Genomic DNA, 25095 nt, shown 5'->3' with positions numbered 1-25095 from the left:
TAAGATTCCTCAGCTGCTAAAATATTAACCTGCTGGTTTTATATTTGCACGACCGCGACTGCCCACTAATTCGGCCCTGTGTTGCACCGTTAAGTGTCCTCTGGAGGGGTGGTGGTGGTGGTGGTGGTGGTGGTGTGTGTGTGTGTGGGGGGGGGGTTCTGTCAGTCAGTGACACTGCAGCTCCACCACTTGTCAAGTATGTGTGCTTTCATTCTCTGCCTAACAATGTGCCAAGAGCTTTCAGCGCTGACTTAAAATGCATCAGACTCCCCCCCCCCACACACACACACCACCATCACCACCACTATACATACATACATACACCACCACCACAGCGGGAAGACACACAGAAAGGACTCGGGCCGGAGCTCCTCCTCCTCCTCGCGTCCCGTCGAAAACGGCTGCGTCGCGGTGACCTTGGAGATTATTGCTCTACTAGACAGAAAAAAAATGCGATATGTTTGTCAAGAGCTGTCTGTCATCAATGAGCTTTTGTGTTGGCTATCGATCGGCTCCCCGGGCAGGACGCCGGGGTTGATGGATGCACAACAAACAGACTCTGCATTGCCAGCAAGCCGCCCAGCCAACGCGCCACCCCCCCCCTACACCCCCTTCATGATGGGATGTCAAGTCTGGGACGCTACCTTCTTCGCCCGGCTTTTTTTTTTTTTTTTTTTTGGTCGTTGTCCTCCCGCGGATGTTGGATTTCACCACCACCACCGCCACCACCCGCTCGGGTTCACGCATCCGCTAAATGGCGATTCATTAGTAAACATGGAGTGGATTAGCGTAGTTTAGCCCCGCTACCCTGCGCGTCGATAACAGGCCCTGATTGCTTTGTAAAATGTTGCAAGCTGTGAGCAAGAGCCGTGTGCCACCGCGCTCACGCACATATAAAGATAACAACACAATTCCCCTATCAGTTGACCTGGTTTCTCTTCAGTTAGCGATGCTCCGAGCCTCCAGGGTGCAATTCAGAGCACCTCGGTCCGATACTGGATACCGACACGGAAAAAATGCCCGGCGCAATGCAACGATCATCATCCCCTGTGATTTTGGCGATTTTTCAGGAAGTGAGCTACCGTTGCTGCATTATTCAGCCTCTCTCTCTCTCTCTCTCTCTCTCTCTCTCTCTCTCCCCGTCTCTTCACACGAGAGAGAATGGCATTAAAGTTAATTTTCAGCGTGGCTCCAGCTGGTGCCGTTGCAATGCACAAAGAAGACGCATTGTTGTTACTTTTTACTTTTTTTTTTCCTGTAAGAGGAGATGCGGTGAAGAGGCGTCCTGTTGGGAAAAAAAACTAAATCAGCAAATCGCTGCTGTTGAAGTGTTTTTTTGGTTGTTGTTTTTTAGCCTCTCTTGACTGGGTTTAACCCCGCCCGGCTGCAGAGCGGCAGATACGCCATGAGGTCAGACTCGTCGATCTGTTTTGATATTTTATAGACCCCCACTCGGCCCCCAGTATGAGCTGCTGCTGCTGGCCCAGTCCCAGTGCGGGATTACTGACGTGATCCACCTGTGGCCACCAGAGGTTTCTTAAAGACAGACGTCACACACAAATCAAGACGACGGCAATTGACCTCCGAAAAAAAAATAAAAGCATCACAAAAAATATAAGCTGTGAAATTTTTACCGCCTGTAACCATCTTTCTTTGTAGTTTTTACTGTCACATTACCCCGAACATCTGGGCCAGGAGTGTGTGCTAGTAAAAAAAAGAAAAACAAGCCGGTGTAATTCACCCACACCAGCCACGGTGTGCGTTTCACAGGTGCTGCACTGCACTGGATCCAAATTGCTCACAATTTGTCAGAGTTTGCAGACTTGATAACACTTAGGATGATGCGGGGGAAACCGGCGGCGGCGGCGGCGGCCATGGAGGGGGGGGGGTCTGGCAGATTACAGGAGATTTGTCGGCCCCACCGGGAGTTCCTCTCAGCTGATGTTGACAAAGCAGAGCTGATGTGGAGAAGAAGAATATATATATATATATATATATATATAAACTTTCTGGAAGCGCATGTGTGTGATGCATGTTGAAATTTCTTTCTTTTTTTCCTTTTCAACTCCCTCTTCCACTCCCCTCTCACTGCTGCACCACGGGTAGAACACGAGTGAATAATTCATCAGTCAAATCCCCCCCAAAAAAATCTATGAAATAAAATCATTTGTTGCCCTATAGTGTGCTTGACAGAGAGGATTGTTTATAAGGGTGGTAAAGCAGGACTTCAGTGTTGGTACCGATCGATAGTCTGATGGAATCAAACCCCCCCCCCCCCTTCCACCCCCCACTCATTGCCAACGTGCATCCAGACGGAGACATCAAAACGGCTATTTTTTGGTGTTTTTTTTCCCAACCCTCCCTGCTCTGTGTCTCGGTGTCGTTCGGGAGCCAGATGGGCAGCTCGCCTCGCACATCTTTCACTGGTTGTTTTTGCAGTCGCGATATTTATCCCCACGTTAAGAAAGACCCCCCCCCCCACACACACACACCCACCACCCCTTTTCTCTCTCCCTCCACATCTCGAGGTTGTAATTAGCCACAGTGTGTTCCGATGAGGCCGAGAACAATTAAGATAAAAACTGGCGTGACCAATCATAATGGTGATAATGATAATGGAGAGATAATGATAAGAAAGGATTGAAAATGACTCTGGAAAATAGGCCTTTTTAAAAAAAAATTTTTTTAGGTTTTTCCACAACAGCAACAACACACTTGTTTTGTTCCACATTGATATTAATTTATTATTATTATCATAACGAGCGTGATGAGTCCAGAAGGATTCCCTCCTCTTTGTCATCCTCATTAGAACCAGCAGGAAGTATTTTACCAGGAAACCTCCACCACCACCACCGCAGCTTGGACCGGCGAGCTCTGCACGGGGCCCGATGACTTATTAATCTTCACGCTGTGAGCGGAGAGGCCCGTGTGCAGTCGTGAGGAATATTTAAAGAGAGGAAGGGACCCATTCTTCAGCTCGTTGGCTTTTATTTTAACGATGTGCAGGCACACCGTCCAGAGCGCATGGTGCATTTTAGGGCGTGTCCGAATCCAGTTTTTGTAAGTTTAACGGAGAGAGCTTGGCTTGAAGAGAAGGGGGGCGGGGGCGGACCGAGTCGCTTCATTATTCAAAGGTGTGTTTAGGACATAATGTGAAATAATCAGTCGGTCATTAAAATCATGCGTTTTTTGCACTTCGTGGAACTCTATCATAACTGCAGATTTGCCGAGTCGTAGAAAAGAAGTCTTCTCTGCAGAGGAAACTGCTCGAGTGCAGATTGAGCAGATCAATGTTCACAATAATAATCTTTTGCATTATTATCTTTTTATTTGTAATCTTCTGCATGTTTGTGTGCTGCCGCGTGTCCCTTGTGTGTGTTTATTACTTGTTGTGCATCGCCGACGTAGCTGCATGATACTATTATTAATGCGCTTCTGGAATAACTGACTTTTGTTGGTCAGTTTCTGTCTGCGTGAACATGACCACACCGCAATCTAATTAGCCGGATGGGAAAGTGACAACTGCATCGGTGTGAACCTCGTAAAAGACACTTGGACCGGCTGTGAAATAGATCTTAGTGTGAAACCGAGGGACGGATGTAGACCTGCAAACCGTATCTTTATGAACCGGGCTTCATGCACAGGAGCATCAAAACCTTTTCAAAACCGTTGATACTACCGTGAAACCACATTTTTTGTCTTCAACCACCTTTTAGACTTGTTTTAATGTTTTTAAATGATCCAGTCTGTCTGACTATGTTTGTTAAATTTGAGTCTCAAGCTGCCTTAATCAATCCAGTATTTTAAGATTGAAAAAAAAAAAAAAAAAGTCAGAAAATTTGTCCTGACTCTAATTAGACATTAAAACTGTCGAAATCCTACTAAAAAGCACATAAAGTTGGCCGGCGTGTCCGCATACTTCCTGCCTTGCAGTGTAACACGATGCAGCTAGAGAGCAGGCATGTTGTTTGAGGTCAGAGATTCCTGCTGCAGAGGGTCTGAGTGTTGTTGATCTTTATGAGCCTCTGTTGTTGTTGTTGTTGTTGTTTTTAAAATTACATTACAGCAGAGAAGAAATATACATTATTTTCACTTGAAATTCAACAACTCATCCATTAAAGCAGGGCTGCGTTATGAGAAAGAAAAGAGCACCAAGATATCCCCCCGCCTCCTTCTCCTCTTCCTCCTCCTCCACCACCACCACCCACAGGCAATAAAGCAGCGCTCTGCTTTACTATATGGAAGAGTGTGTATACATTCTGTAGATAGAAATTGGGCTGTAATCGGCCCTGCGGCTCTTCCACAGAAAGCAAAAAAAAAAACAAGACGAGGAATCCACTTAGCAACGTGGCTAATTTGCATAGCTTTGAAGAGAATGGGGTCTGTGTTTAGTCAGCTTAGATGGCAGAAGAACGTCAGAGTCTGACACTCATCGGGAGGCGCAGCAGCTGACTGACTGGTTCGCCTGCCGTTCAGGCCGGCTGTGCTGGCGCGGCTTTGATGTGCGAGGCTCCTCGTCAAACTGCGTTTATGAAGGTTGCATCGAGATCCTTTACAGCTGTTTCAGCAGTGGTTCTAAGAAAAACTGCATCCGCTGATATTCTCTGTCCTGACGGAGAAATATCTGACATAGCTAAAAGGTGTAGACGCAAAATATACATCAACTATTTTTTTTTTTTTTTCAAACAAACTTTTCCACTCAAATTGTCTTGTTTCATTTTCATTTCATTGTAATTAACAGCAGGGTTTTCCAGCTCTCACACTTTTGGCATGAAAAAAAAAACCCCGCTTTCGGTCTCCGTCTCACGCTCCACCGCTGCCCAAACTAATCTCATGCCAAATAACAAGAAGCCACAAAGCCTCTGCTTATTGAAAAAAAAAACCCAACAACAACACTTGTATATGTTAAACAGTGGAAAAAAGTATTTCCCCGAAAACTTCAAACTCGGCTCCATAAACAGCAGTTTGCGAGTCTTCAGTCGAGCAAAAACATCCACGCCTCGGTTACAAACTGAAACTTTACTGCGATGAAGAGTCTGAAACAGGTTTCCATTAAAGAGACTCGTGTAATCCGGATGTTGACAAAACAATAACAGCTGAGCTTTACTTTGCTTCCAGTTTATTAAATACCTTCACGTGCAGCTGCGGGATCCAATAAGAGCGTCTCCACACGTTCACCCAACGCATTGATTACTTATAATTATAAATCGTCCCCCGACAGAGACGGGCTTCGCTCCCGATATTGTGTACTTATTTATTTATTTTTGCTCACGTCAGACAGGCGAGCTGTCAACGCACACTCTCGCTTTTTAAAAGAAGCTGCAGCCGGATCATCTGTTACGCCGCGGCTGTCCTCAGGTTGAGTCCTGAGCTTCATCACGGCTGTCGCCGCAGTTTTATTTTGCTGTTAGTAAAAGTCTGATCCGTTTATTAAACTCATAAATATTTGTCTGTCATGTCAAGTTTTTTTTATTTTTTTTATTTTTATCAGAGTTTTTTTTTTCCCAGAGCAGGATGTTTGCAGCGGTGACGCTATAATGAGTGTAGATGAGTTCCCATAACTTCTGCTCATTAAAATACGACAACAGGTAAACATGAAAACACGTTATTTGATAAATTATCATCACACAGACAGCAGATCTGTTCTGATCATTATTAATGATTTACCTCACCAGCATGTCTTCTCATTGAGTCCTTAAAGGCAAAGCGTGAAATAGACACGCCTGTCCACTACGGCAAAATGTGAGATAGCTACGGTTGGTGATGTTTAGGCGTGACAGTTACACGTTTTGCTGCCGTGGACGTTCGTGTCTATTACACGCTTTGGCCTGGAGCGACATCTAGGAAATAATCGAATCTACATAAACACGCTGGTCGGTTTTGCTGTAGTGGACGGGCATCCTAGAAAGAAAGTCAGGTAGCTTTAATTTTCTATAAAGTTATGCTAGCTACAAACTACGTCAGTTTTCTGAGACATGAAGCAACCAAAAAAACTGTCGACAGTTAAACAATCCTTTACCATTTTTTTTTTAGAAAACTCTTTCTTTTCCTCCCGATTTCGGTATAAATATAAAGCTACCAAAAGCAGCTTAGCTTAGCACAAAGAGTGGATATGGAGGAAACAGCTAGCCTGTTTATATTCTGGTAGGATGCGAAGCTAAACATATTCTGCCTATCTACCATTGTAGTTAATTTACAGAAATAGGAGTGCTCTTAATCCCATCATCCAACCAGGACAAAAAATGTTGAACTGCTCCTTTAACTGCTAATAATAGTGACATTTATCACTCGTCTGTTAAAGTCTCGGTTTCCTGACGACTGAAATCTGTCACGAGTGTCTGACATCCATCACTTTCGTTGGTGAACAACAGTGACTCGGTCGTGTTCATAAAAGGCCGATATATCAGCCAATCATAACACACCTGACGTCCCCTGTCTCGGTGTCTCTCCTGACCTCCTGTCTTCCCTCTCCGGTCTGTCTCTCAGCTTTGATTTAAGGTCCCTGCAACAGTTTATGGTGTATATATCCCAAATGGACATTTTAATAGGCTTTTACTGTTTTTTTTGTTTTTTTTTCCTTCATTGTATTGTGCGATGTAAGCAGTAATCATAAATTATGATAATTATAATTTGTTGCTGCTGGCTGAAAGCTTCGCACGGTGTCTCTGAAATGTCAATTTTTCCATTTTGGAGTTTTTGACCACCGCTGAAAGAGAAAGATTTTAGTGAATGGTGCATTTCTTAAAATAAAAAAAAAAAACATAAGATTCGGGAAACCAAAAACAATGCTCAAAAACACTAAATGTGATTATTTTAGACTTAAATGTTTCCAAAGATGAGCATTAAAATGATGCAAAAACACACATCTGGATTTTTTTTTTCTTCCCACTTGATGTATCCATAAAAAATTAGGCCTTGAATATTTTATTTTAGTAAACATCATAAAGCTATTAAAGAAGCTAAAACAAGATGATACAAAATATGTGTGATGTTATCAGACAGTCTGTAGGGACGATGTTTTTTTTTCTCCCAACCTAAAAAGATGGAAACTGGATGTTAAGGAGTTCAGATAAATATAAAAAAAAAAACCAACAACAACACACATCTGCATTTGAACTTGTTCCCTTTTTTTTTTTTTTTTTTTACTCCGTCCCGCCTGTTTTATTCATATTCTCTCTCTTCGCCCCGGAAGCCGCCATCAGGCTCCGAAGGCAATTTACGGTTCCTCCCGAAGACGTCCTTTAACGGTACCATCATGCGTCCATCAGCGCCAAACGCGGTTTTATTACTCTATTTGATTCCATACAAGGTTCATTCCCTCACGTTTTTATTTTTTATTTTATTTTATGCATTGTGGGTTTTTAGCTCAGGCAGGAAACAATGTGGACGGCGACGGGAGCTCTGTGTTACGGTTCAAACAGGATAAAGTGCTGACAAATTCTGGACCTGAGGACAACGGAGAAAGAGAGATTAAGAGCTACACCATTGTTTACCTCCCCCTCGAAGGTGCAGGATACTCTGTCGTTTATAAATGTTGCTAGCTGTTATTGGTTACCTCGCAGGCTTTAAGGGGGTGGGTGGGGGGGGGAGGAAAATGAAACAAAAAAGAAAAAACTTTGGGAAAGACCCAGGAGGGGGTTCGATACAACTTTAATAATGCGTAGCAAGAGCTAAATGAGCCATTCTGCGGTACTTTAAGACGTCTTCCCTCCGCCCGCTGCAACTACCACCACCCTCCACATCCCCACACCACCACCCCCACCCCTCTCTCACGGTCTCAGGGCCTGAATTATTAAAAGTGTTGTTTTCCCTTATTGCATTGCAGCAATGTGTGCCTCTTTGCTCGAAATGAGCTGCTGCACAACTCTGGAGTTTGAATGCTTAAAGTGACCCACCTCCGATGGCACACACACACACACACACACACACACACACACACACACACACACACACACACACACACACACACACACACACACACACACACACACACACACACACACACACACACACACACACACACACACACACACACACACACACACACACACACACACACACACACACACACACACACACACACACACACATCGAAATGACCACCAATAATCTTGACTCCACACATTTTCTCAGATGTTGTTCACGTTGTAAAACTGAAAGTTTTGCTGAATTAACTGTATTTCACCTAAACTGCAGCGCCGCAGATAAAGATTGTTTCCATTATATCTTAATCGTAAGAAGATAAAATAGTAGAAAATGCTGCCAAAGTCGAATATTATGGGAATAAATTGTTCCTGAACCGGAAAACATTGTGTAGTATCATAAAGGACAAAGAAAATCAGTAGATTCTCACAATAAAGTGGTTGTTACTTGGGGATATTTTGCTTTTTTTGTGTGAGTTTGTCAGCAGTTGACGGTTGTTTTAGCGTTTTACTGATGAGAAATTTAAAAAACTAACATTATTTTGACTTTAACGCTCCGTATTTCCATTCAAATCTATTCATTTTCAAATAAAAGGACCCATAAAAGCTTTTAGCTTTATTTTTTTGAATAATTAAAGCTTAATTAAGAAAATACCAATTTGTTTTCTAAAGCAGATCATATATATTCTACTCTAATTTCTACAGTGTTTATTGGAATCGGTTTGAAAAACACTGGAAATATTTCCCACTTCTTAAAAAGAAAACAATGATTGTATTCTTCAAACCTAAACTCGGATGTATCAGACGCGACGCGCTCACTTCATTGCACCGGGAAAGTCTGCAGAAACTATAAATACTTCACCTCATCGAACTGATTCCACTCTAACAAGTTTATCCCGTTTTTATTAGTACGCAGAAAAGTTTGAAAACTGATGAAGTTTAAGGTTGAAACTCGGCATTTAGAATAATTTATAAGCACATTTGTTCCTGAGATACTGGTAGCAGCATCAGCCTTGAGATCTGTCGGGCCAAACTCTCCATATATGTCTGCAGTGAAATAATAAAAAAAAAAAAAAAGAGGAGGCTCTGACTTGCAGCCAAAAGAAAATTGAGCCAGACTCAACTAGGCATCACTCACTTAATAAAACAAAAGCTGCTTCTTCTGCTGCTCTTGCAGGTATCCTGCACGCCCTGGTGATTTGGGTATTAAATAATATGATGCCTGCAGTTAAATGTCTGAAATGCAAAACATAAAATAACACAAAAAAAAGTCCCAAGTTGTAGATAATGCAAAGTAGACTGCAGGTTGCATTCCTCTACTCCCCCCCCTCACCCCACTCCCCACCCCCCCACCCCACACACACACTCTCTCCCTGCATGCCACACACACACCAACACACACTTTAATCACACGATTAATAATTAACCAGCAGTTGGGCTCAATGCTGTCAAGTCTGCAGATGAGAGAACACCCAACTGCTGAGAAAAGCTCCTAAAAAAAAAATAAAGAAGAATTGAAAAAAGGAGAAGAGCGTCATCCGCAGCTCATCCAAGCAACACGTCGCTGCTTTCTACTTTTTCATTAACTGGAAGAAAAATCCAGATGCTCCAGCGGTTCAAACATGCAGAGTTGAATGCATTTTTTTATAACAAAAAAAAATAAAACAAGAGCCCCACCAGCTTTGCAGCTCTGCAGAGATGGTGAGGAGGTCAAATTAAGCTGTCTTCTTTTATGTGACAATTGTCTACATGCAGATGTGGGGGAAAAAAATGGGATCGTGTGCTCTGTTTGCAGCATGTAAACACCATTAATAACACTACAACAAACTGCGTATAGAAGAACGGGTCAGGGATGAGAATGCAATATTTGTGCACGTGGTGGGAGGAGGGGGGGGGGCGTTACACCCAGTGCATTGATTGATTTCAACGTATTACACCACATCACGCCCATGATCATTTTGTTCAATTTACTTATTTCCCCGTGATGTATTATATATTTTCTGATACTGTTGGCAGAGAGCTCAGAAAGTCACGGCTCTTTATGTCCTACTTTTTTTTTTTTTTCTGCATCTGTCATGCATCTCTCTCTCTCTCTCTCTCTCTCTCTCTCTCTCTCTCTCTCTCTCTCTCTCTCTCTCTCTCACGCTCTCTCACTCTCTCTCACTCTCTGTCACTCTCTGTCTGTGTGTTTCCAGTGTTGCAGAGCCGAGCTGAAGTGTTTACCCAGCTGTAATTACAACATGCACAATGACCTCATTCTGCTGTGTCAGTAGCGGTAATGTATAGCCCTCCACGTTAAACTGCAAAGAAAGACGGCTGTGCACTTATTTTCAATGTGCTGACTACTTTTCCCGGTGTTCGTTTTTTTAAATTTTTTTTATTCTCTCTTCTTTCTTTCGACGTGCCCGTGAAAGGCAGGCGAGGATGAGAATCTGATATAAGCGGCGGTGCTCCTATTCTTCCGACAAGGTCTCTCTCTGCCTTAATATGCATTCAATAATGTGAAATGATATTAGCTGTAGGAGCTCATTGACTGTGCACTCGGGGTCTGGTGGTGTCTCTCAGTCTCTGTCTGCATCGTGCTCTTTATCTGTTTCTCTCTTCCTCACACACAGAAGAAATGGGAGTGGTGGTGGTGGTGGTGTGTGGGGGGTGGGGGCTTGAACCGCGGATAGCAACAGCAGCAGAGCAATCACACCGAAGCAATGCCCCCCACGCCTGGCCCATTAATAACAGTAATACGCACACCGCGCCCGAGCCCGGCACACTGCCGAAAGCACCACTGACACTTTAATGGGCATTTTTTACTTTTGTTTTTAAATAATGCATGTGCTGCTTGTCAGCACTGCTTCACCCCGCCCCTCGGTGAGCCTCGTGTGTGTGCAAGCGTTCCTTTGTGCAGAAATTACAATGGAGACCTGTGTTTTTCCTGCGCAAGCTGCATTCATCACATACGTGGGGACGTCCGTGTGCAGTACATCACACTCCTGGGGACGTGTGTCTCTGTGTGTGTGTGTGTGTGTGTGTGTGTGTGTGTGTGTGTGTGTGTGTGTGTGTGTGTGTTTGTTTGTTTGTGAGGTCCCCCTCATTGGCACTGAGCTAATTAAGAGTGTCTTTGAGAGGGCGAACATGACTTATAGGGGGCTCGATTCCACACGCACGTCACAACGAGGGGTGTGTTTACCCGTCAGGTTGTTTTTATTTACTTTGTTATGCAACCTCGGAGAAAGTCCCGTGCAGAGCGGAAATTGAACTGGACCCTGTTGGTTCTGTTCATGTAATATAGAACCACAATGAGAATTAAACTGCTCCTAGTTATGACTTAAATTTGCAATTAAGGTCGTGTTTTTCTTACGTTTGTAAACTCATCATATCGAGTGTTTTTATTTTGTTTTGTTATCACGTGTAAACTGACCCCAGATGTTTTACACGTGGTGACCCTTTAATGGGAACAGTCGTCCTGGGAACCAAAAAGATGAATCGTTTTAGGTCTGAAACGGTGCACATTTCTGCTGTAGATGATGTGGACTCAATTCCCTGCAACGCATTCAACTTTTTGAGATGATGTAAGGCTGGACAGGAAGTGACATCAGCTAGCTAATGGGATTTAAAAAAAAAAAAAAAATTCCAGAGTGCAGGGCTTCCCCTTCCATTAAAACTCGCTGCTGCAGCACCCAAGCAACCACAATTTCACTTTAAGCTTTTTCTATGGCAGACAATGCCTTTTATATATATATATATATATATGAATATAGAAATATATAAAATTTGAATGCTAATAGTCCACAATGATGTCAAATTGCACCTCAGCGCTGCAGAAACTGAAGGAAAACCCTGAGAGTGTCCTGATTTTTTTTTTTTTTTTTAATTGCAGATGGTAAAAAACTCCAAAACGTTATGTCACCAGATTCAGAAGCTGAGTCGGGACCTCATGAATAAGTTGTGATATGTCTGGTACGCAATGTGTTGCTGTTATTTTGGACGCCTGCTTGAATATTCACAAAATCTCCGGAAATTACACGTCTTGTGAAAAACAGGTTTTAAAATCTGTGTTTTCAGAAACAATATCAATGTTTGTGCCTCTGTGAAGTCTGTTTACCGTCTCTGAAACTACAGTTGTGACCTTTTGGTGGTAAAAATCGGAGGCGACGGCACCTTAAACGCTTTAAGAGCCGGAACCATTTTATTTAGCGACTGCAGATGATAACCTTTTCATGTGCTGATAGTTGGTTCTCCGGGCTTCGTAAATGTTTCTCCCGTCGCCGCTGCACCTCATTTGCTTTTGTGCGCCACCTTGACAGATCAGCCTTCCTCGTTTGTGCAACTTTTATCGATCCCAGACGAGCTAGCTATCCGTATTCGGCATTACACGTGAGGTCAATAAACCTCTGAAATCCATATTTATAACAATCAATGCTGCGTTCTCTATTATATCTCTTCCTGTGCAATGATTTCCCGTGATTGAATTTGTGTTTATTTATTTATATCTCCCCTCCTCCCCCCTTCCTCAGAGCAGAGTGGTGGTGTTGTTTTTTCCCCGCTGCCGGAGTGCATGCCGCTGCCCCCTTGCTGCTTCCTGTCCGTTTCAATGACGCCCGCCCGTGTTTTCTGTGTGTCCCTGCAGGAAACACGTTGTGTAAGTCAGGAAGCATCGCCGTCTTCGGGAACGTGGTGTACAGCGGCCTGCTGAACGAGCACCTGTGGCATTTAGGAGTGCCCCTCTTTACAAGACTGGTAAGAGACGCCGCCCCCGCCCCCCCTCCTTCGGTGCACGCTTACCTCCATTTTGTCAGAGGAGCTCCGTGTTGAGCCCGCCCCCCTCCCCCCCTCTCGCCCAGCGGGGCGTTCAGGTTCAGGTGTGGTGTGTGTGTGGTGTGGTGTGGTGGTGGTGGTGTGGGGGGGATTCCCCCAATGAAGCCTGGGTTGGTTTGAAGCCCCGCTCTGTTGACACGTGTTAGTTAAAGTCGGACTCGGTGAACAGGACGCGACGGTCTTGTGTTGTGGATGTGAGACGAGGGAGCCGCCACATCTTAAGCGTCAGGCTTTTATAAAGAGGTTGGAAGAGTCCCATGTGAGGCGCAGCAAAGACGTCTGAAACAGGTGAAGCCGCATATATATAGTCTTTTTCTCCCGCTCTGTAGTTTCTACTGACAAAAAAAGTCTGTCTGAATAATTCATGAAATTTAGTTTTACGGCTACAGTTTAAAAAAAAAAAATTACAAGGTTTTACTTGAGAAACCGGAGCAGCCGAAGCTCTCCCGTTATGAATTCATGATAAATGTCTATCCCTAATTGTCAAAAGGGAAATTGAATGTTTGTTTTACACTTACTCTCACTGATGGTGGGATGTGAGCTGAAGAGAGATTCGTGTGAATGGCGTAATCCACGAGGATCACGCTGCAAAATTTTTCCCCAAGGAAAATAAAACAAGAAATTCAGCTCAGCTCCCCCCTTCTTTCTCTTTTCTTTTATTTATTTTTTTCTTCTTCCTGTTAATTACCCTCTTTCTAAGCAGGTCGCAAGTTTTCATCAATGTTTATTATTGATTAAATCTGTCGCTGTAGCTGTCATTTGCGAGTCAGGAATTAGTGTTGATTGGTGCACAAGGGTTGCATATAATTGGGTTACATTAAATAGATAATTCAGCTGATCTCATAAATGTCTAATGTGAAGGCTTGTTTGATTATCAATTAATGTCAAACGGAGATGCGAGAGGCTGTTTAGGACTCCAGTTGGGTTTTTTCTTGTGTTGCTGAATCTCGGTCTGTCTCGACTGTTGAAGGCTGCAGCTCGTACGGTGAGATGTATGTTTTGATGTGACGCAGAAAGCTGAAGCCTGCACACACACAAACACACACTGACGCATGCACACAAACACACACTGATGCACACACACACACCGCACACACCGCAACCAGTAAACACGTCTTTGAGAGATGCAAACACACGATAGAGACATCAGACAGATCCGGCTTCTTATTAAACAGAAATAATATGAACTATTTAATGGGAATTATACCTTAGAATATAAATAGTTTGCCCAGTAAATCTTTCTTAAAGGGGAAGTCCACTCTTTTTTTTTTTTTTTTTTACAACAATATCAGTTTAGTTGCCCTCCGTCGTCTTTTGTCGGTCCGATAAAACTCACCCATGATGATGTCATAGTGATGTCATCGGCGTTATTGTAGCACGGGCGTGCACTGCAATCTAGAGATTTAAAAAGACGGATCCGTTCCCTGGGAAGCGACGACCGAATGAAAAAGGGTCACTGGTGGGATGCATTATGGGAAATGTAGGATCCAACGTTCCCCATGATAATTTAATAATGTCGGTGTATGCTGCTCGCACTGAAACTCGCTTGGTAATCTGTCTCAGTAGTAAATTGGTGTTTTTTTTCCCCCGTGAGTTATGAATTTTTTTTCTTACAACCCAGAACAGACTGAAGGCTGTTCTTATACTCGACGTTTTCTACATCCGAGCTGTCTGTAGCTTAAGACAATAATCATATAAAGTAAATCTCTGAATAAATACAGTCCTTTAACTCGTGATCCTTCTGGTTTAGACTCGTCGACGTCTCTGGCTGCGGAGCAGCAGGAGTAATTTGATTTAAACTGACTAGAATAAATGAAACCAACGTGGATATGCAAAGCCAGAAATAGATATAACAAATAAACCATCTTGAGTGGAAAAACAGTAACTAGAATATTTAACTCCAACAAAAATGCGAGCTTGAAACAGCACAAAAACACACTGTGACGGTTAATGTCGTAATACTGCGCTACGATGCCACGCTGCAAAACCAGTTCAAAAAGGGAGTTAACACGCCACACGTGCTACTCGTGTCGTGCAGACAGCTCGCGCCCGCTGTCACGCCGATAACATCCTCCTCGGACCGCCCGAGTAACGAGCGAAGCCCCCGCAGGACCTCGCGAAAAAGAAAAAAAAAAAGTGCGACTTCCTGCCGCGGCAGAAAGGTGCGGCCTCGTGTAGCACTCAGCGTGCCTGCTGCTGAAGCGCCGGGTCTTGCCCAGCAGTGGTACCAGCGTGACATGCAGCGAGCCTTCACATCCACCGACACGCAGCCCCCTAATTACCGCACAGCCCTGCCAGTTTGTACCCCCCAGGCCCACTGACTGCTCAGCGCCAAAGATGTAAACACTGCATTATTAACACTACATACAGTCTGTGCACGCGGCTGTGTTTAATGCACCCGGCGCATGTCTACACGGAGGTGTTACTTTAGTGGGATTTAACGTGGAACCATACAATGGATTTATTGTCTGGCAGACAGGGACTTCCAAAAATCAGCAGATGGGCGATTTGCTGCGTATAGTGTAATGTATGCTTACAAATGATGTTTAATGACATCTTCCAGGGATAGGAGGCGAAAACATTACCATTTTCAAGGCTAAATATGCGAGCTACGTCAGAAAGCTGCAGACACGGAAACGAATAACTCGTGTATTTTTCTCATTTTATGTATATTTATCGGCTGTCAGGATGTCTTGATGGCAAAACACAAATTTTATCCCTTTTGTCTCTACGGTAAGTAACAGCCCAAACACAAGTTGACTTATCACCGCTTCTAATAGTTTTTTTTTTTTTTTTTTTTTTAAATGTGGAAAAATCTCTGAGCGTGAGTGTTATTAGTCGAGTTGTTGGTGGACGCGGCCGTGGAGTTTACCACGCCCGATGAGGTTTGGAGCACCCACCTTCGCCTCAAACATCAACTTCCCTTTTTAATCACTTTTCATCCCAAAGGTCTGAAGACTGTTCACGCCAGAGTTCAAGTCAGTCCGCTAAATTCTGCAGGAGTTCGTTAAAGTACAACAATCGCCAAAAAATGGCGACTAAAGGGAAAATGGACGACTTCCTGTTGAGTTTAGATCGTGGTGACAAGAGACTGCGGTTTGTGTGTGTGTGTGTGTGTGTGTGTGTGTGTGTGTGTGTGTGTGTGAGCCATTTGGCCACGCCCATTTGCAAAAAAACACCAAAATACGTCATTTTTTTTGCCCCATTATTATTCCTTGAATTATAATCGGGCCTTTGGACCACTTGGTGCTCGGGCCCGAAAAAATAAATATCGAACTTTTCCTTCGAAGGAAAAGGTGAAATCAGCTGTTTGTGTGCAGCCGATGTGACGATGTCGATATCTACCTGTGGATCTGATGAGGATGTAAAACAGCGGCGGGCCGAAGGTGAATGAGGACAATAACTATAGCGGTGACCACGGCCTGGATCTCCACGTGGGATCTCATCGTGGTTGGACCTGAGCCGGTAGTTCGACAAGAGGAAGACGCTCTCGTAAGAAGAAGGAGAAGCGAGATGGTCATGAAATATTAAGACTACAGATGCGGAGTCGGCCGAGAGGGACGGACGGACATTTTAAGGCAGAAACACGCTCTCTCTCTCTGCGCTCACTTCCTCTCCTCCCGCTGAAAGCTCCATCTTTATAATGGATGGCGGGAAGTCTCTGGGGAGTGTCTAGACGATGGTGGGAGAAATCTAAATGGTTTGGGGGGGGGGGGTGTATGGTGGAGAGAGAAGAAGAAACCACTCGCATCCCTTTGGTAAGTGAACGTTGGGAAGGGATGCGTTGGACGAGGAGGACACCCACCACCACCACCCCTCCCCCCTCCCACCCCGGACTCCACCCGTTCTTCACCCGAAACTCCATTTCCTGTAGTAATTGAAGGAGATTCCTGCAGGAGGAGATGCGGGGGGATTAAACCACGCCGATTTCTTATTCTCTACCTTTCTTCCCTGTAATCCCTCCAACCTCGAGTGCCCTCAGCTCCAGACCACGATACTCTCACGTCTGCATCCACCACCACCACCACCACCACCTCCTCCTCCTCCTCCTCCTCCTCTGGTCTCCCTCTTTTTTTTTTTTTTTTGCCTCCACCCTTCATTCTTCTCCTCTCTCCTCTTCTCCCCCTCAGTTATTTATGAGCGGTACTTGAAATAGACTTCAGTATTTGATAAAAGCGTGATCCTTAATCTGAGTTGCCTGAGAAGTGCATTTCATTTTTATTTCCCATCAGAGATTGATGGAGGAGCAGGGGGCGGTTATCCACTCTGTGATTGCTAATGTAAATCCATTGAGTTCAGGGTGGACACGCCAAGAACACGTTGGGGGGGGGGGGGGATATTGTGTTTGTGCAAAAAAAGAAAGACCAGATTATATGATGTACAATTCACTTCTGGAATAAATGACTCCTCTAAAACATCACAATATTTGCTAAAGAAATCAGTAATTTGCGTCTCCAACGTTTCATATTTCACCGTCTCACTTGTAGTTTTTTTATTTTTTATTTTTTTTTCAAAGGAGGAGGAAAGAGTAAAACGGGTGATAAATTTAAGATGACAGTTTACGCACATACGAACGAGGGGGTCTCTCCCCCCCCCACACACACACACACTTGGGTATCAATTCGCTCCCAAAAGCCAGCTGCAAATCTAACTCTGCCTCCTTATGTGGCAATTACTGATGTGGGAACACAAGCTGAACGTAGCTGCCGCTGCTCCGTTCATTACGCCGATGTTCACTCTGTAGCTGGCAAATGTTCTTTAGGATCCTACAGCATATTACCCCTCCCCCCACCCCCCACCTTCCCTCCCTCACGACGTCTTTTATTGGATGATCTGGCCGCTGGAGGACGCAGCGAAAAATAAATAAATAGAAAAACCCCAGTGGAGCTCTCGGCAGCCCGGCCGCCACAGGGTTAATATTTAAAAAGCGCCAGCTCCCGGTCGTGTATTGATGATATGTTTTGAAAATTGCTGAGGCAGGCTCATTGTTACAGCGCTGTCTAGAAGATAGCCACCCCTCCTCCTCCTCCTCCTCCTCCTCCTCCTCCACTCCCCCCCCCCTTCTTTTTTTTTCTTCTTTTTTTTTTATAGCTGCCAGATGGAAAACACACTAAAGCATGTAATGTAATATAGCTTGGCACACAAAGGTTTTTCACACCAACTTCATCTGGCCTCTGATCTGCCATAACACCTGAAAAAATAGTTTTGTTTTTTTTCTTCTCCCTGTACAAACCCCCCCCCCCCCCACACACACACACACACAAAGCAGCTCAGGCAGCTAAAAAGTAGGAAACAAGTGCAAAATATAGGCTGAACCTCCCGATCGCCTCGTGGCATACTTTTTTTTTCTTCTTCTTCTTCTTCTTCTTCTTCTCTTCAATGAACTAAAACTGCCACAACTTCAATGTAACTCATTCTCAGCCACCGACAGCGGAAAAGAAGAAAGAGGGAGAGCGATCTGTTAGTCCTCCACTATCAGCAGCATCATCCTCAACACAAGTCTGTTTCCCTCCCTCCCTCCCCTCATCCTCCTCATCCTCCTCCCCGCAGAGCTCTCCACCACGACTCTCAGCTTCCTGCCCCCCCCACCCCTCCTTCCTCCTCCCTCCCTCCCTCCCTCCCTCCTCCCCGGGACGCTGAATTTTACAGTACCGTCTGCAGGATCCCGGTTTGTTCGGCGCACTCCTCTATGCAGAGCAACACGGCTCCGGTGGAGGGAACGCTGGAGGCAGCTGTCAAGAGCAGGCTGCTGCTTCTGCTGCTCTAGTTGAGCCTCTGCGCCCGTACCAACTGATTTCACATTCACCAATAAGAGACGGCACAGGGGGGGGAGAGAGAGAGAGAGAGGCAGGGAGAGAGGGAGAGTCTCGAAGTGAGTGGTGTGGAGAGGCAAGTGGAGTGGAAGAGTGTCAAAAGAAAAAAGAGGTTACAACACCTCCCCGGCTCGCTTTCCTTTTTTCCTCCCGTCTGCCTTTTTTTTCCTCCATCCCCTCTCCTCTCTCTTTGCGTTGGCTCAGAAGAAGAAGAAGAAGAGGAGAAAGATAAAGGGTTTTAAAAATTAACTGAAGAAGAAGAAGCAGAGGGGTAAAAAAAAAAAAAAGAAAAGAAAGTCGAGCCTCGGTTGAAGAGTTGAAGAGGGAGGGCTGCCGTCTCAGAGGAACTTGGGGACCCGGTAGAGCTCTCTTCTCCTAAAACCTGCTCGGACTCCCTCTCGACGGCTACCCCTCCCACCCCCCACCCCTCTTAACCCCACCCCCACCTCCCTTTACGTTGTTGCTGGACTGGTCCCGGTGCTCGGCCCCGCTCTCCTCCTCCGCCTGCTCACACACCCGTCCTGCTTCCACCATGATGATGTACTTTTGGGTGAGTAAACCGCGCCGTTCCGCTCTGCCATGGGCATGGAGACGGTGTGTGTGTGTGTGTGTGTGTGTGTGTGTGTGTGTGTGTGTGTGTGTGTGTGTGTGTGTGTGTGTGTGTGTGTGTGTGTGTGTGCATGTTTCAGTGTGGTGTGTGTGTGTGTGTGTGTGTGTGTGTGTGTGTGTGTGTGTGTGTGTGTGTGTGTGTGTGTGTGTGTGTGTGTGTGTGTGTGCGCAGAGTGTGTTGGCGTGGCGCCTCCAACATACGAGGTGTTTTTCCTTTTTTTTGTGCTGCTGTTGCAGCTTCCGAGGCCTCGTTACGTTTATTTATCCGTTAAAACGATGATGATTTCCCCCTCACACCTTCACGAAGTCTTCTCATCCAACTTCCTCTTGACAGTCCGACTACCCAGCATGCAGCATGTCTGCAGTTTGAAACCGTATACCTCCGATTTTTTAACGAAGCGCTCCAGGGTCTTCCTGGGACACGTTCCCTCATCTGATGCTTTTTTTTTTGTGTGTGTGATTTCCTGATGCTGTTGTTGTTGTTGTTGTTGTTGCTGCTGTTGTTGCTGCCCATATGTCGAAGTCAGGAAAAAAAAAAAATATCTTGAATTAAACGGCATTAAGTGCAGAACGAAAGATGATTACAGATTGTTAACCAGAGCTGCTGATTAATTCTCTTTGAGATCATGTGTGATTAGTCAGATTGTTTTTTTGTTTTGGTCTCCTCGGTGGGTTTGTATTCTCACCACAACAAATACCCGCACTTTGCTTTTGCTTTTCTACGTTCGGTACCCTCTTTATTTTTACATTTTCCCACTAATGCACATCGCAGATCGTTTTTTTTTTTTTTTTTTTTAATCTGCCGTTTTGCTAACTTGCATTTTGGAGCGTCACAGGAACGGAAAAGCAAACGAATACTCCAGCGTTGCGTTGCCACTGCAAACAGTCTGAGCTGTAATGCAGTTACAGACGTGCCTCCTGCAGACTCTCTCTCTGTGTGTGTGTGTGTGTGTGTGTGTGTGTGTGCGTGTGTGTGTGTGTGTGTGTGTGTCTGTGTGTGCAGCTATTGATCGTGAGTTCAGATTTCTGGGGAGAGAAAGCATCTTTTTTTTAGTCCAGGGGAGGGAAAGTTACTTCACGCGGATGACTCCATTATAAATGACTTCATACTGGAACCACTTTTCTTTCCTACTTGGAAGTAAAGACAAAGCATGAATAACAAAAAGCGTTTGTATACATGCTATGAATGAAACGGCAGCGCTCGGGTATCGATTCGCAGATCAGATTTCTGGACAGAGAGGATGTTTTTGGGGTTTTTTTTGGGGGTGGGGGTGTTGAAGCGGTGAACTGAGCTGCACGTAAAGTTTTCCTTTTTTTTTTTTCCCTTCGTTGGTGAAGTGACAGGAAAGTGTGATTTCCAAAGAGTGTCATGACTAAAAAGGAAATAATCCGGTGTGTGTGTGTGTGTGTGTGTGTGTGTGTGTGTGTGTGTGTGTGTGTGTGTGTGTGTGTGCGCGCGCGCGCGCGCCGAGGCCTCTCTGATACCCGAAGCGTTTCGTCTGGAGACGCCGGTGCTCATCGAGAGGCTCATCGCTGTCTCCGGGCCTCTTTTTGAAGGTGCAGCTCAACCTCTTCTTCCCCCTCCGGCCGGTCAGATCGGACGACCACACACACACACACACACACACACACACACACACACACACACACACACACACACACACACACACACACACACACACACACAGAGGAGGAACTATGCTGAACGGCTCACAGCTTCCGACACCGGGCCTCGTTCAACCGTACAGGGTTTATTCTCGTGGAGTGATGGAGGGATTATTTGGATATTTTTCTTTAATCTGGAGATCCATTAGTTTGCTTTTCTTAAATGAAAGTAAAAGCTGGAAATATAAACTGAGTTTCTTCCTCGTTAGTCGGAAGCGGTTGGACTTCGACGCACTTCCTGTTAAACCCTGGATTTCGAAATCGCACACTATTTCATTTTTACTTTTAAGTACGTACTGCAGCGTGTAGCATGCGTACAATCAGAACGTGCTACTTCGTCGTAAAAAAAAATGCGCCTTGAACTTTGACCCTCTTGGTCGTGTCCGTCATGATCTGTAGCGCCCAACATGCAGAAATTTTTATTCGATTTGGGACGAATACGCTTCTTTTTTTTTTAAGCGTTAGCTCTGCAAAGGACTGTGGGTCAGAGCAGCCAGTAGTAGACCTGCTGAATACGACTGAGTGTAATAGAACATCCTGGTACTTCGTGTCCTGGGACGTACTCAATCTTTTTTTTTTTTTTGGCATCCTAAATAGTTCGGTAGTACGGATGTCTTGTTTTTACTGTTGCCATGACGATAACGGTTGCATAAGGAAGAAGAAACTTGAAGCCATATCGCTTTGTAGGGATTATTTTATCATCGTTAATCTTTTTTTTCTTACTTTTTTTTTTCTTCTCAGACTTTCACAACAGCGTTTGTCACACTTTCTTCATTTCTTTTTTTTATGTAAACTTTTTTTTTTTTTTTTTAAAGCACGAACACACAAGCTCAGAAGATCTGACATCAGATCAGCTCGTACGTCTCTTCTTCAGGAGTCACGTTATTATTTTGCTGCAAGACTGAATTCAGTCCATGACTGATTTCATCATTTATCTCTTCAACTTCAAAATCTCTCTTTTTACTTTGAAGAGTCGGGTTTAAGTCAAATTCCTGAACGATCACAAAAGAAAAAAAAATCTAACTTCTTTCTTGATCATGTTTTTGGTCCAAACACATAAAAAGCAGTCAATATTTTTGAAAAGAAGAAAATCATAAAAGGAACAAAAGGAGGAGAATTATTGTTTTCAGACAACCTCAATCTGAACAAACATAACTTAATGAGTAGATGTGTTGAACAACAGGAAGTTAATTGACATCACTTCAGGGGACAATTTCACCGTTTAAGGAATTTATTAAAAAGTATTTACTTTTCTTCTGTTTTCCATCATTATAAATTTAATATGTTTTTAACTTCTTAGTCATTCAATGAAGCAACTTCATCGAATTATAAATTATAAATTTAATATGTTTTTAACTTCTTAGTCATTCAATGAAGCAACTTCGGGGAAACTGTGATGGACTTTTCTGACAATACTTCATGAAACAATCTGACAAATAATAGTCACATAAATTGACGCGCTTTGATGTGTAAACACTTTTTTTGTTTTGTTTTTACTGGTCAGGCAGGAAATGATGGCAGGAGTTGGATATATTTAAAAAAATATATATATATTAATGATCCCAGCTTCACACAACACAGCAGGAAGTAGAGATGTCTTTTCACCTAAAATCATAGAAACAATTGGATGAGAAGGGAAAGTATTGCATCACTCCTGTCGTTTCGAAGAAAAGCCACATCACCACCGGTGAATGATTTACTGCGCCACGACAGGTATCTCCCCTGTCAGTGTGTGTGCGTTAGTCGGCCAGCGTTTAGCCGCAAGAGGAGGAGGAGGATGGGGAGGAGGAGGAGGGAGGAGGAGGGTGCCGCTGCCTCCTGTTTGAACTGCAGGTGGTGAGCATTACCTGCGGTCCCTCCGGAGGGCCTGTCAGCCGTGCATCAGTCTGGGGAACCTGCGAGCTCCCCCTCATTAGAATATTTATTCACCAAGCAGATGTTCTTATCCGGGGCAATTACCTTTGGCTTACATTTCCCTGTTGCCCACTGATATAGATGAATGTGTATACAAAAGACGTCCCGGGTTGTGCACGGGACCCCTGGGTGCCACCCGAGCTTTTTTCTCTTCCAACCCCCCATATGGTGCGACGGGGGTCCCGGTCCGCCTTTTCGCGAGGAAGCGGAGGGCGACATCTTCCTGCAAGAAAACCTGGGACAGAGAGAGAGAGAGACGGGCCTGTATATCATTCTCTCCACCCGGCTGTTCCTTTGCATTAGAGGCAGAGAGAGTGGAGGGGTGGGGGGGAGGGGGGGAGAGAGAAGAGGCATGGAGTGGAGAAAACCATGCATGCTTCTGTCCTCCCCTTGGTGTGATGAATAATTTAGCAGTGCAGGGCCCTCGCTGTCGAGCGGAGATGGTGGTAATGGGGAGACTGGATATATGTGGGCCTGGCAAAGCAGCGACACTTTACGTTCGACTTCCTCCACCAGCGCGCTGGAGTGTGCCGCGGGCTGTTCGCATGGTGTGGTTTAATGCTTTTGTTTTTATTTATCAGTAAAAACAAAAAAAACAGAAATGACAGACTAAGTCCAGAAGGAGCCGGACTGAGGAGGCTCCAGAGTCATTAAGCAGGAGCGGAGATCTCCCCCCTCCAGGCCAGGCGTTCAATCAGGGGCCACATGACTGATCCCAGTCATGTTTGTGCTGCAAATCGTATCAGAAGTTTTTTGTTTTTTTCCCCGTGAGAAGATGAAGAACAGCAGCTCCAGGCACTCCTGCATGTGTGCTTTTATTGCATATATGTAGAGCGTGTGTTGTGGTTAGAGAGAGGTGATCAGCTGTTCTGGGGCGGGGCGGGGGGGCAGCGAGTCTGGCGAGTCCAGGTTTTATATTGCAAGATGAAGTGCTCGCGATCGTTTGTTAATGTATTAATTGATCTGTGTCCTCAGACGTGGGGGTGGCGGGGGGGTGGGGGGGGTGGCGAATCAGGAGTAGTGTCACGTAGACTCTTTAGTGCTCCCCGAGACGCCTTCATTAGCTGCTGCTGGCCCGGCTCTCCGCCCCCATTACGGGGGCCGCGTCCGCCGCACATTTTTACCTGACTGCTGTAATAACTTTAGACGTTTCTATCTCCCCGGCAAGACCTCCGACAGCCAGAACAGTTCGGGGGAGCTTAACATCAAATGCGAGGCGCCTCTTTGAAAGGCTTATACTGCAGGTGATTCACTCCGGAGGCGTCACGTGGAGGAGGAGGAGGAGGAGGAAGGGGAAGGGGGGGGGGAGGAGGTGCGGTGGGGGGGCATGTTGTTGTCTTGCGAGTTGTTGCTCTCCTTTTTTTTTTTCTTTCTTTCTTTCTTTCTCTCTCTTACAAGTTTGAGTAACGGCTGTTGCAATCAGTCATTAACTTCCCTGAGCTTAATGTTTTATAATCTGGAAGGCACGCGTGCCTTTGTAGCGCGGCTGATGTAAGAGCTCCCCGCTACAAAGCCCGGCTAAAGGAAGCACGAAGACGAAGTCGGCACAACCAGGAAACGCTCTTTAACCGCTAACGACGACCGCATTCCAGCCACTTCGTTGTGTGTTTTTTTCCGGTGTGTTGCCGACTATATAGAAAAAAAAATCAATGCAGTCTTGTAAATTATATATATATATATATATTTTTTTTTTTTCCGTAAACCCCGCCCTCCGTGCTCTGCGGGATCATTAGCAATCAGTAGCTTTAACAATAATTCTTTCAGGTTTTGGTCTCTTCCCCTCGGGGCTAATGGGTCTAGAGCCCGGCTAATTGTGATTAGACTCTGACAGCAGGTTTTACTTGCAGGATTTTCACACCACAATCCTCTTTGATATTAGCAGCACAGCTGATAAAGAGATTAGATACAGGAGAGGGGAGGGAGAGAGAGAGAGGATGGAGGAGGAGGAGGAAGAGGAAGGTGTTCTTAAACTACAGAAAGACACCTACACGGGGGAAATCACTGGTGAGTTTAGCAGAGGAAAATAGATCCGGACGCAGTAAAAAGCCTTTTGCGCTCGCTTATTGCACCTGCTATCATTAGCGCTTTTGTACACATGGTCAGCCTCCCAGGGAAAAGTCATTATCCAGCTGTGCCGTTATTTTTCTGCTGTTTTCTCCTAGTGGAGTGTGACTTCAGGGCTATAGCCAGCGCACCATTTAATGCCTCCAACACAATAAAGGACTCTAGCCTTAATGATGTGGGATTGGATGGCCATGCCTCGGGTTGTCCAAGGGGGTGGAGGAGGAGGAGAGGGAGGGAGGGGGGGGCTTGTGTGTGAGCTGCTGCTGCTTCTGCTGCTGTGTGTTACAGCGAGCGGC

General features: G+C 45.0%; 1 protein-coding gene across 12 annotated transcripts in view; it reads left to right on the top strand.

The window, feature by feature from the left end:
- Nucleotides 1–25095, top strand: part of LOC138634759 (RNA binding protein fox-1 homolog 3-like) — a 371961-nt gene that overhangs the window by 236579 nt on the left and 110287 nt on the right. For 8 of the 12 annotated variants that reach the window (XM_069721894.1, XM_069721883.1, XM_069721882.1 and 5 more), the window contains one exon: nucleotides 12547–12656. The exons of 1 other annotated variant lie outside the window; for it this stretch is intronic. In XM_069721894.1, the coding sequence (XP_069577995.1) occupies nucleotides 12547–12656 (110 nt within the window). Of the gene's footprint in view, nucleotides 1–12546; nucleotides 12657–18826; nucleotides 19098–25095 lie in introns of those variants that run through there. 3 more of the 12 variants (XM_069721891.1, XM_069721890.1, XM_069721887.1) reach the window with 2 other exon arrangements.

The sequence above is a fragment of the Brachyistius frenatus genome, unplaced genomic scaffold, assembly GCF_029030835.1.
Source record: "Brachyistius frenatus isolate BFR_SWC_R1_liver_20210118 unplaced genomic scaffold, ASM2903083v1 Contig_277, whole genome shotgun sequence".
NCBI classification, from domain to species: Eukaryota; Metazoa; Chordata; class Actinopteri; family Embiotocidae; genus Brachyistius; species Brachyistius frenatus.
Note: the sequence above shows the minus strand (reverse complement) of the source record. Positions and strands in the feature narration are given on the sequence as shown.